Raw genomic sequence first — 13,728 nt, 5'->3', positions numbered from 1 at the left:
ACACTGCACCAAGGATAGATGTAAAAGAGCAAGAGACACTGCACCAAGGATAGATGTAAAAGAGCAAGAGACACTGCACCAAGGATAGATGTAAAAGAGCAAGAGACACTGCACCAAGGATAGATGTAAAAGAGCAAGAGACACTGCACCAAGGATAGATGTAAAAGAGCAAGAGACACTGCACCAAGGATAGATGTAAAAGAGCAAGAGACACTGCACCAAGGATAGATGTAAAAGAGCAAGAGACACTGCACCAAGGATAGATGTAAAAGAGCAAGAGACACTGCACCAAGGATAGATGTAAAAGAGCAAGAGACACTGCACCAAGGATAGATGTAAAAGAGCAAGAGACACTGCACCAAGGATAGATGTAAAAGAGCAAGAGACACTGCACCAAGGATAGATGTAAAAGAGCAAGAGACACTGCACCAAGGATAGATGTAAAAGAGCAAGAGACACTGCACCAAGGATAGATGTAAAAGAGCAAGAGACACTGCACCAAGGATAGATGTAAAAGAGCAAGAGACACTGCACCAAGGATAGATGTAAAAGAGCAAGAGACACTGCACCAAGGATAGATGTAAAAGAGCAAGAGACACTGCACCAAGGATAGATGTAAAAGAGCAAGAGACACTGCACCAAGGATAGATGTAAAAGAGCAAGAGACACTGCACCAAGGATAGATGTAAAAGAGCAAGAGACACTGCACCAAGGATAGATGTAAAAGAGCAAGAGACACTGCACCAAGGATAGATGTAAAAGAGCAAGAGACACTGCACCAAGGATAGATGTAAAAGAGCAAGAGACACTGCACCAAGGATAGATGTAAAAGAGCAAGAGACACTGCACCAAGGATAGATGTAAAAGAGCAAGAGACACTGCACCAAGGATAGATGTAAAAGAGCAAGAGACACTGCACCAAGGATAGATGTAAAAGAGCAAGAGACACTGCACCAAGGATAGATGTAAAAGAGCAAGAGACACTGCACCAAGGACAGATGTAAAAGAGCAAGAGACACTGCACCAAGGATAGATGTAAAAGAGCAAGAGACACTGCACCAAGGATAGATGTAAAAGAGCAAGAGACACTGCACCAAGGATAGATGTAAAAGAGCAAGAGACACTGCACCAAGGATAGATGTAAAAGAGCAAGAGACACTGCACCAAGGATAGATGTAAAAGAGCAAGAGACACTGCACCAAGGATAGATGTAAAAGAGCAAGAGACACTGCACCAAGGATAGATGTAAAAGAGCAAGAGACACTGCACCAAGGATAGATGTAAAAGAGCAAGAGACACTGCACCAAGGATAGATGTAAAAGAGCAAGAGACACTGCACCAAGGATAGATGTAAAAGAGCAAGAGACACTGCACCAAGGATAGATGTAAAAGAGCAAGAGACACTGCACCAAGGATAGATGTAAAAGAGCAAGAGACACTGCACCAAGGATAGATGTAAAAGAGCAAGAGACACTGCACCAAGGATAGATGTAAAAGAGCAAGAGACACTGCACCAAGGATAGATGTAAAAGAGCAAGAGACACTGCACCAAGGATAGATGTAAAAGAGCAAGAGACACTGCACCAAGGATAGATGTAAAAGAGCAAGAGACACTGCACCAAGGATAGATGTAAAAGAGCAAGAGACACTGCACCAAGGATAGATGTAAAAGAGCAAGAGACACTGCACCAAGGATAGATGTAAAAGAGCAAGAGACACTGCACCAAGGATAGATGTAAAAGAGCAAGAGACACTGCACCAAGGACAGATGTAAAAGAGCAAGAGACACTGCACCAAGGACAGATGTAAAAGAGCAAGAGACACTGCACCAAGGACAGATGTAAAAGAGCAAGAGACACTGCACCAAGGACAGATGTAAAAGAGCAAGAGACACTGCACCAAGGATAGATGTAAAAGAGCAAGAGACACTGCACCAAGGATAGATGTAAAAGAGCAAGAGACACTGCACCAAGGATAGATGTAAAAGAGCAAGAGACACTGCACCAAGGATAGATGTAAAAGAGCAAGAGACACTGCACCAAGGATAGATGTAAAAGAGCAAGAGACACTGCACCAAGGATAGATGTAAAAGAGCAAGAGACACTGCACCAAGGATAGATGTAAAAGAGCAAGAGACACTGCACCAAGGATAGATGTAAAAGAGCAAGAGACACTGCACCAAGGATAGATGTAAAAGAGCAAGAGACACTGCACCAAGGATAGATGTAAAAGAGCAAGAGACACTGCACCAAGGATAGATGTAAAAGAGCAAGAGACACTGCACCAAGGATAGATGTAAAAGAGCAAGAGACACTGCACCAAGGATAGATGTAAAAGAGCAAGAGACACTGCACCAAGGATAGATGTAAAAGAGCAAGAGACACTGCACCAAGGATAGATGTAAAAGAGCAAGAGACACTGCACCAAGGATAGATGTAAAAGAGCAAGAGACACTGCACCAAGGATAGATGTAAAAGAGCAAGAGACACTGCACCAAGGATAGATGTAAAAGAGCAAGAGACACTGCACCAAGGATAGATGTAAAAGAGCAAGAGACACTGCACCAAGGATAGATGTAAAAGAGCAAGAGACACTGCACCAAGGATAGATGTAAAAGAGCAAGAGACACTGCACCAAGGATAGATGTAAAAGAGCAAGAGACACTGCACCAAGGATAGATGTAAAAGAGCAAGAGACACTGCACCAAGGATAGATGTAAAAGAGCAAGAGACACTGCACCAAGGATAGATGTAAAAGAGCAAGAGACACTGCACCAAGGATAGATGTAAAAGAGCAAGAGACACTGCACCAAGGATAGATGTAAAAGAGCAAGAGACACTGCACCAAGGATAGATGTAAAAGAGCAAGAGACACTGCACTAAGGAAAGATGTAGCACAGCCAGCGACACTCCGCTAAGATAGATTCTCGTTGCACATTTACCCCGCTCTGAAGTGTGGTGAACAAGGAAAAAATTCAATTATTGGTAACTGATGTGATAACGTGAAGCTTTATAGCGATCATATCGCTCATACACGCGTGTTTAATAATGGCGTTCTAGGACAGCACAGTGATATCCCGCCACTGTGGAGAAGTAATAGTTGGGGGGGCACAATATAAATGTTTTCTTTTGTGCTTTGCTCATTATTCTATTCCAGAGATTTAATTTTTTTCTCATCAGCAACCAGCAGTTCTTATTAGAGAGATTAAATGAATATATTAATTATGGATTCCTTAAAATAACCCAAAGCTTAAGCAAAACTCAGAGAAATATAGGACACTGCTAGGAAGACTCACGTTGGGTATTTATGCCCCAAAGAGATGAATTTTCAGTTCACTACAGCAGCAATAGCCATAAAGCAATGACTATCTGACGCATGCATGAAGCATATGGGCACGCTTACCAGATGGATACTAAATGGTTTATGGGTACGGTAGGAGGAGCTGCGTAATCAGATTTCAAGAAATCTCTGAGCAGTGCCTAGAGGCTCATTTAGACAAGGTGATAATTAAGAGCCTTCTTAACCCCTCCCTGCCTTATGACATACTATTAAGTCACGGAGTGAGCTCAAGAGCTGAGCGCATACCATAAATGACAGGCGCTGGCTGTTATACAACTGGCACCTGCTTCTATCAGCAGCTGGAATGGAGCTTCAATCGCTGTTGTTAACCGTTTAGATGCCACTGTCAATCTGATAGTAGCGTTGATATGGTACCAACACAGTGGAGCGTTGCGGGGTGAAAGTGTGTTGACATTGTATTCAGGCATGTCGAAGACCTCTATGACTGACATCTTTGTTCTCCGGAGACGCCAAGTCTGAGGCCGAGCTTCATAGGAGACAGTGTTTTTCGACCTTATCTAGTATAAGGTCTAGTGACCAGGGTGAAAATTCTAAGATTTTAGTATTTTTTTTTTAATATGGTTAAATATTTTTGCTAATAAAAGAGAAGATCGTGAAAAGCTGCAAAGGTCTCAACAACGAGTAGTTAAAAAAAAAAAAAAAGACAAATCTTACAAATCAGAGAAATTGTTCTTACCCGATGTTTTTCCTTGATTTTTTGCCTGTATGTCTCTTTGTCGTATTTGTCCTCCTCGGTTAGCCGTTCTCGCGCTTTAGTCAAATCAATGCCGTTTTGATCATCATCACCACCAGCAACTTGTACTGCGGCTTTCTGTATCGGGGGCCATTGTTGTACTGCCTGCAAATAGGAAAAAAAAGGTCCTCCGTTGAGTAGATGAAGTACATGGCTATGCCTTCTGCATATGTAAGGACACAATAAGGCCTTGTAAATAATCTCTCTGTACTGGAAAGACTAGCTCAACTGTGCATCACATGTAAGGGGACCACTATGGCAATGTATAGCACATAGCTTCCCCTGTCGGGGCACAGCTGAGAAATACTTGCTGACTGTATAATTTTCACTGAACACCCTATAGTCATCTTATAATTGAGACATTTGAAAGGAATCCTAATTTTCCAGGAAAATAAACTAATACTCCTGCTAAGATTGGTAGTGAAAATGGAGGAGTCCAGAAGGAAACCTGAGAGGCGGCAAGGGCTTGGTAGTTGCTACCCATCTAAATTTGCCTGATCCAAGATCTATGATGGTTAAGAAACTGCAGAAGGGATGCAATGGGCACATACACTGCAGAGCACTTTGTAAAACTGGGCACAATCTGATGAATGAAGAGAGGAATAGCCTCCAGTGTCAGTGTCACTACAGAATAGTAACATTTAATGTTACTGCCCCTTTAAGAATCCTATAGAAGTGAAGTTCTGCACTGCATATTAAATCCCACTCCCCAGAAAATGCAGCGCAACCTGGTGCAAGACTAGGAGGCATGAATTGCCAAAACCTGCATTTTGCATCCTTGCATAGCGGGAAAGCTGCAATGCCTGTGCGACATTAAAACTAACGGATGAACGCGGCGCTGATCCATCCAGAGTAACGCATCCCCCCCGTACAATATAATAATTATACAATCTGACTTGTGTGTGTTTAACAAATTTTATGGAGTGGAGTAAAAGTTAAGAAAGAATATTATTCCCCTTAGAAAAGCCATTACCTTTTCTGCAGACGACGTAGCATTACCGGGCCCATCTGCCTTGTACGCAGCAATAAAATGGTCCTGGTTTGGGGCCAACTCCATTATGTTTTTATGTCTCCTGGCTCGCAGAAGTAAGGCTCGGGGCACGGTACTACAGCGTGTGACCGATTGCTGCACAAAAATATTAATGCTTCACATGCAATTAAAAAAAAAGCGAGTTCTGCTAACGAGCACCATGAGGTTTGGGTCACGGGAGAACAGGAGTGGGTGACGTTTGAAGCAATGGCCGCACTGCATGGGCAAAGTGCTCAGAACTGAAAATTCCCCCACACTATGACACCTTGCATTTAGTCTTGGGGTATACGTCTTTCAGGTGGATTCCGCCTAGAACCCACCTGAAGAAGCGCTGGAATATAATGCACAGAAGTGTCAAAATCACTTGTTCGGCACATGTTCCATCTTTTGCAACTTCTTTTAACCGCTTTAGGTTTTGAAAGCCGGGAAGAGGCTAAAAGAAGTGACCGGTCCAAATATAAAACGTAGCAGGGTTGAATAAAGTAAACGTGGCCTTTCCGACCTAATGGCAAAACAAAACAAAGAAAGTCCACAAGAGTCCTTTTCCTGCAGGATTCACCCGCAGGTAACACACCGCGGTCTCAGCTCCTCCGGGAGCCATGTGGGAATTCCTCCTCTCCCAAGACACAACCCCCCCACTGACTCATGTCCAGCTTTTTAACCTAGACCATGTGGTGATCACAAGACTGTGACATCATCACAAGGTCCTGTCAGGACTCTGCAGGTGGAGATAGGGTGGACATCCTCCCACCTGCTCTAGGAATGTCCACCTAAAACCAGCCCATATCCCTCAGCACATAGTGTGCTGGAGGAAAACATCCTGGCTTCACATCACTGAGGCCACTATGCGCAGTGACACTTCTCTCCCCTCACACACTGCCAGGGACCCTGTCACAATATCTATCTACACACAAACACACATATATATATATATATATATATATATATATATATATATATATACATACACACACACATATATATACATACAGAAACAAGCAGGCAATCCCAGCACGTGTTGTGGCACTCGAACAGCCGCGGTACATGCAGCCGCCGGGACGCCAACATATTTTTCAAGCACGCCGGTCACTCGGTTAGCATCCGGGGATGCTCTGATAATTCCTTTTCAGGGCACATTTGCTCATCACTAGTGCAGATCCCATTAGTGGGGCCTGTAGCTACTATTCATTTATGGCTTTAGCTTGGGGACGGACGTGCCATTAATGTACAAGATGGGAACTTCCCATTAGAGCTTTGTTGTACCATTTATCTATTATCTAATGGATCTCGCTGATCTATAAAAAGGGACAAACTGGAGCGTTCAAAACTGAACACATTATTGTGAACAGGGTCGTAGACGGCTGATGCGGAGGGCTAGAGCTCCGTAATAAGCACAACACCCAACAGATACGGGGTTAAACCATTGGCTTAATAGGGGCACGGTACCATGGACACTTAATGACTGCAGTTTTAAAGGGGGTCTATTTTTTGTCAGAATCTGAGATATTGGGAGGGCGGAGATTGTCAATTTATTATGCAGATTTTAGAATTGGTGCGAATTAATTTGCCTAACAGTCACGTCAGTCATTTGTGGCGACTTGAAAAAAAGCCCCTTATTTGACAGCAGTTCTTCTGATTAGCCGGCCTGGTGTGATGTCATCATTTCCCAATTGATTTGGTAGCAGATTTTTGCAGTTGCAGGTTTTCCCACTGCGGAGAGTCGGAGGGTTCCGTCCACTTGGGACAAACCCCTCAGCTCCGGTAATATAACACAGCGAGACACTTTCCTTGCACCAGATTACGGTGTAGCTCCTGGTGTAAAGCTAATTACTAGAACGTGTATTCCTAAACTAAATTATAGCAAGAAGAGAATGCTTAGAGATTTGAGCTCCGACTGCAGAATTATGAATGCAGCTCTGAAGCATAAAAAAGGCTGTATTTCAGAATCAGTTTTTTTTTTGTTTTGTTTTTTTTTTTAAAAAGGGAGACAAAATACACAGTATAAGACAGGAAAATTAAAAAATACTCAAACCTTTTGATAGGATGCATTACAAAAGACTTGGCACTAGATAAGTAATGTCATGCATTTACAAGGTAGATTAGGTCTGCATGTAAGCTGGAGAATGGGACTGGGCTATAGAGCTTCCCTCCGATACACAACAAAGGTACAAAAATATTCCTGTAGGATACAGTAATGGTTCGCAGCAAGAATAAGCCACTACTTTGTGATCAATTAGGGTCTGACCTCCGAGACCCTCATTATATTGAGATTTTTGCTCACTTGACCGTGTGACCCCCGATACATTTTCCCCAGCACAGTGAAAACTATATCAGGGATGGATAGCACGTGCCTTGTATGGCAGAATAAAAATGTAACAGGGTCAATCCAAAGAAGAGAAAGTTATCCCCTATATGTAAAGCACTCAATTACTTGCTAGTTGCTGGGGGGGGTTTGACCTCTAAGACCCCAGCGATCCAAAGAATGGGGTTTTGAAAAGTCTTGAATTAAAATGTGAATTGTTGGCATCTGCTCCATTGATTATGGGACTGCTGGAGAAAGCCAAGTGCAGCGCTCCTTGTTTCCAGCCGTCTCATTGACAATGGTTTGAGCGGAGGTCAAGCATGGAAACTTTCGTTTTCATCAAGACAGGAGATGCCAAACCACTGTACTAGGTATATCAGGGCCCAAATCGCTGGGTGTCACATGGATAGATAGAAACTTGTTAAATACCCCACATAGCAGAACACTGGGGTTCACAGCCGAAGCTGAGCAGAGACGACCCCCTAATCCATATTAGGGACCTGGACAGGCAGGGGTCTCAGAGGTTAGACCACCAACAATCACAAAGTAATGACATATTCCAGAATTATTCAGGGCTAAGGATCTGGTAATAATAAATCCCTATCGGGGCGGCAGGCCCAATTACTGGTGGTTGGATTTTCTAGACACCTCTCCGATGCAGTCCGGTAACCGTCCGCGCCTCACAGCGCCGGAACAGGTTATATTGCTCAGCAATAATTGCTCAATTTTATTTGGAGTTTTAAAGTATTTATTTTCCCAACCATCTGGTGCTCACATTTGGGAAAAATAATATAAAAATGTACTAAAAACATATAATCAGAAAATGTGTAATTGTGGTGCTGATGGCGAGTACAGGAAACATCTGCTATTTCTCTATGTGCATATACACATGGAGCAGAAGGTTTGTCATAAGGACATAATGCACGTTGCAGACACACGCTTATGTTAACCCCTTCCCCACGCTCACCATGTTTGTCCTGAAAAGAGAGTGGCTTAGGCATTTTTCCTGTTTTGTTACCTCACAACATGGAATTTCACGGCTTTTTGGACGTTTTTCTTCAGTTCATGTTATGAACATACCTACCACTGTGAACATTTGGTTTTCTTTTTTTTGTGAAGCAAACAAGTAGGACAAAATAACTGAAAACTTCAGTGTGTATAACTATTCCCCCCCCCAAAATCAGAACCTTGTAAAGTCTCATTCTGCGGCAATTACAGCTGCAAGTCACTTTGGATAAGTCTCTATGAGCTTTCCACATCTCGCCACTGGGATGTTTGCCCATTCCTCAATGCAAAACTGCTCCAGCTCCTCCAACTTAGATGGTTTCCTCTGGTGAACAGCAATCTTTCAAGTCTGTCCACAGATTTCCAATTGAATTAAGATCAGGACTTTGACTAGGCTACTCTAAAACATTTACACGTTTTCCCTTAAACTACTCTAGTTTTGCTTTAGTAGTATGCTTTGGGTCTTTGCCTTGTTGGAAGGTGAACGTCCATCCCAGTCTCAAATCAATGACAGACTAAAACAGGTATTTCTCAAGAATATCCTTGTATTTCACACCAACAATCTTCCCCTCAACTCGGGCCATTTTCCCTGTCCCTACAGCCAAAAATATCCCCACAGCATGATGCTGCCTCCACCATGTTTCACTGTGGGGGTGGTGTTCTTGGGGTAATGAGCAGTGTTGGTTTGGCGTTTACCTTGGTGGCCAAAAAGTTAAAAATTTTGCTCTCATCTGACCACAGGTATCTTCCTCCATACATTTTGGGAGCCTCTCACACGTCTTTTGGCAAACTCAAAACAAGCCTTACAATTTTTGTTCAAGTAAAAGGCCTTTTTCTGCTCACTTTTCCATAAAGGCCACTTCCATGGAGTGTATGGCTTATTGTGGTCATATGGTCATGTGGTCGTAAGGTCGTATTTACCTGCTTGGAAACTCTGCAGCTCCTTCAGGGTTACTATTGGTCTCTGTGCTGCCTCATGTAGTTGTTTGGTCAGTGGTGCCGCTTGGTAATGGTGTTATGTTGCAGCCTCTGTGGCCTTTCAGAAAAGGTAAAGTATATACTGACAGACATGTGACGCTTAGACTGCACACAGGTGGACTTCCTTTCACCAAGCATGTAACTTAAGAAAGTAATTGCTTGCACCAGAAATTTTAGTAGTTTCACCGCAAAAGGGGTGAATATATATGCAAATTTTTAGTTATTTGATCACATAAATTTGATAAATGCCTATATTTTCTCACTTCACCAACTTAAGACTATTTAGTGCTGATTAGTGTTGAGCGATACCACCCGATATTGAAAAATATTGGATCGGATTGGATCGGCTGATCTAAAAAAAAAGTATCGGGTATCGCCGATTCCGATCCCGGAAGTCCCATTAAAGTCAATGGGACAGAAATATCGGAATTAAAAAAAACCCTTTCCGAAGGGGGGGGGGGGGGGGGGAGAGTGTGGGCAGTGCGTGGACGGACACTGTGCGTGTCTGTGTGTGCGGGTGGGGCCTGTACGGGCTGTCGGTGGTCTGTACGGGCCTCTCGGGGGCCTGTGCCAGCTGCCGGTGGTCTGTACGGCCCTCTCGGGGGGCCTGTGCCGGCGGTCTGTACGGGCCTCTCGGGGGCCTGTGCCGGCTGTCGGTGGTCTGTACGGGCCTGCCGGGGGCTTGTGCCGGCTGCCGAGGGTCTGTACGGGCCTGCCGGGGGCTTGTGCCGGCTGCCGAGGGTTTGTACGGGCCTGCCGGGGGCCTGTGCCGGCTGCCGGTGGCCTGTGCGAGCCTGCCAGGGGTCTTGTGTCTGTGCAGGCATCGTCCGATGGGACTACAAGTCCCATCGGGCGATGCCTGCTACACTGACAGTGATTGACACATTAGCCAATGATGGAAAAGTAGTAGTTATCATCCAGCTAATGTGTTGAATGTAAAAAAAAAAAAAAAAAATAATAAATAATATACATACTACATGCATACTACATTCACACAACATACATATATACTACATACATGCTACATATATACTACATTCATACAACATACATACATCATACATACTACATACATGCTACATTCATACAACATACATATATACTACATACATACTACATTCATACAACAGACAACATACATACTACATACATACTACATTCATACAACATACATACTACATTCATATATACTACATACATGCTACATATATACTACATTCATACAACATACATACTACATACATACTACATGCAACATTCATACAACATATATACTACATACATACTACATTCATACAACATACAACATACATGCTACATATATACTGCATTCATACATACTACATATATACTACATTCATACTACATACATACATACTACATACTACATATATACTACATACATATATACTACATATATACTACATACATACTACATACAAAACATTAATACAATACAATACATACATATAGACATACAGTACATATAACAGAGTACATACTCACAAATACTTGTCACATTGTTCCCCAAAGCCAGTGTCATCCATGAAAAAATATGAAAATAACAAACAAGCCATATACTCCCTGATCCGCAGAAATCCACGAGGGTCCCACGCCGATTTCCCGTGGAGAACAGCAGCATCAGCTGATGCGACCGCTCTCTAGAGGCTTCAATAATCCAATGTCGGAAGGTAGGTATCCTTCCGCACTGTATTCCTCCGCCACTGTAAAAAAAATAGTCCCTAGTTAGTCTCACTTTATGGCAAAAGCTGTGTGAGAAAGTTCCCAGGCAGCTTTTGCCATAAAGTGCGACTAGGGACTATTTTTTTTTAAAGTGGCGGAGGAATACAGTGCGGAAGGATACCTACCTTCCGTCATTGGATTATTGAAGCCCCTAGAGATCGGTCGCATCAGCTGATGCTGCTGTTCTCCACGGGAAATCGGCGTGGGACACTCACTCATGGATATCTGAGGATCAGGGAGTATTTGGTGGTTTGTTTTTTTCTAATTTCTTTCATAGATGACACTGGCTTCGGGGATCAAAGTGAGAAGTGATGGTGATTATGTTCTCTATGTTATATGTACTGTATGTCTATATGTATGTATTGTATGAGTATTGTATGCAGTATGCATTACTATATATGTATGTTGTATGAATGTATTGTATGTAGTATGTATGTTGTATGAATGTAGTATGTATGTAGTATATATGTAGCATGTATGTTGTATGTAGTATGTATGTTGTATGAATGTAGTATATATGTAGTATGTATGTAGTATGTAGCATGTATGTTGTATGAATGTAGTATATATGTAGTATGTATGTAGTATGTAGTATATATGTATACTACACATAGGGTGTGTAGGGTCTGTACGGGTCATATATGTATGTTGCATGAATGTAGTATATATGTAGCATGTATGTTGTATGTAGTATATGTAGTATGCATGTAGTATGTAGCATGTATGCTGTATGTAGTATGTATGTTATATGAATGTAGTATATATGTAGTATGTATGTAGTATATATGTATGTTGTATGAATGTAGTATATATGTAGTATGTATGTAGTATGTAGCATGTAAGTAGTATGTATGTATGTTGTATGAATGTAGTATATATGTAGTATGTATGTAGTATGAATGTAGTATATATGTAGTATGTATGTAGTATGAATGTAGTATGTATGTAGCATGTATGTTGTATGTATGTTGTATGAATGTAGTATATATGTAGTATGTATGTAGTATACATGTATGTTGTATGTATGTAGTATATATGTAGTATGTATGTATGTTGTATGAATGTAGTATATATGTAGTATGTATGTTGTATGAATGTAGTATATATGAAGTATGGATGCATATATTTTTTTTTTTTTTTTTACATTCAACACATTAGCCGGATGCTGGGACTACTACTGTCCCATCATTGACTAATGTGTCAAATGTCAATCACTGTCAGTGTATCAGGCATCGCCCGATGGGACTTGTAGTCCCATCGGACGATGCCTGCACACACACACACACACACACAAGACCACCGGCAGGCCCGTACAGACCACCGGCAGCCGGCACAGGCTCCCGAGAGGCACGTACAGACCACCGGCAGGCCCGCACTGACCGCGCATCATGATGACATCATTTAAGCAGCCAATCACAGCCATGCCAATAGTTAACATGCCTACATGCCTAACAGGATGTGCCCACACTTCTGAGGATTCCCATTGGCTGAATCAAATCGAGCGGGCTCATTGCATTATGGGAACTTCCGATTCCGGTATGCGATATAGAAAAAATATCGGTACTCGGTATCGGAATTCCGATACAGCGTATAACGGCCGATACTCGATATTTGCAGTATCGGAATGCTCAACACTAGTGCTCATGCATCACACACAAATCTGTTTACAAAAATATTTAAAACTGGTAAAATGCCAAGGGGATGAATACTTTTCCAAGCCACTGTATATCATCTATCCACAGAATAGCTGATAAATATATCCTCTCTGGTGCTCTGACCACTGGGAACCGCACTGATCACAGAGGTGAATGAAATTGGTAGAAAGTGCCACCACCACTTCTATAGACAGTGAGCAGAGTAGTGATTGCACAGTCTTTGAGACCCCAGTTCTTGTAATCAGTGTGGTTACCAGCAGTTGGACCCCCATAAATTACACACTCACCACCTATTCTATACATAAATGTATATGGTTTATGCTTTTGAGACAAGACCTTTAAGATTGAGGTTTGTGTGTGTGTCCTGGTGGCAGATTACACATCACTCAATGGTAAATGTGCACACAGTACAAGGATAATAACCGTTTTGTATCGGGATATTGTGCAAGTAAGACCCGTTCTTTCTGAATGCTTCTTATACATTTTTGTACCTTGTCCATGATTTCTTTAACATTATACCATTATTGTGCAGTCAGATTTGTGAGGAGGAACCATGTTAAGCAGATGACACTGTAATATATGACACCTCTCAGTTTCCAGTATCATCCATGTACCTTGGATGACTCCCCAAGTGTGACCTGTAGAGTACGCTTCCTCTGAAACACCACACCGTTACATAGTCAAAAATACATGGCTGCAATAATGCTGGGAGGGGAGAGTGGAGAAGGGGAGAGAGAAGGGGAAGAGGGGAGGGGAGAGAAGAGAAGGGGAAGAGGGGAGGGGAGAGAAGGGAAGGGGAAGAGGGGAGGGGAGAGAAGGGAAGGGGAAGAGGGGAGGGGAGAGAAGAGAAGGGGAAGAGGGGAGGGGAGAGAAGAGAAGGGGAAGAGGGGAGGGGAGAGAAGAGAAGGGGAAGAGGGGAGGG

General features: G+C 42.6%; 1 protein-coding gene across 2 annotated transcripts in view; it reads right to left on the bottom strand.

The window, feature by feature from the left end:
• DDX10 (DEAD-box helicase 10) overlaps positions 1-13,728 on the bottom strand; it is a 235,748-nt gene that overhangs the window by 97,343 nt on the left and 124,677 nt on the right. For both annotated transcript variants that reach the window (XM_073583096.1, XM_073583095.1), the window contains exon 15: positions 4,037-4,198. In XM_073583096.1, the coding sequence (XP_073439197.1) occupies positions 4,037-4,198 (162 nt within the window). The remainder of the gene's footprint in view (positions 1-4,036; positions 4,199-13,728) is intronic.

The sequence above is a fragment of the Dendrobates tinctorius genome, unplaced genomic scaffold (genome assembly GCF_039654945.1).
Source record: "Dendrobates tinctorius isolate UK_male_01 unplaced genomic scaffold, ASM3965494v1 ptg000075l, whole genome shotgun sequence".
Classification (NCBI taxonomy): Eukaryota; Metazoa; Chordata; class Amphibia; order Anura; family Dendrobatidae; genus Dendrobates; species Dendrobates tinctorius.
Note: the sequence above shows the minus strand (reverse complement) of the source record. Positions and strands in the feature narration are given on the sequence as shown.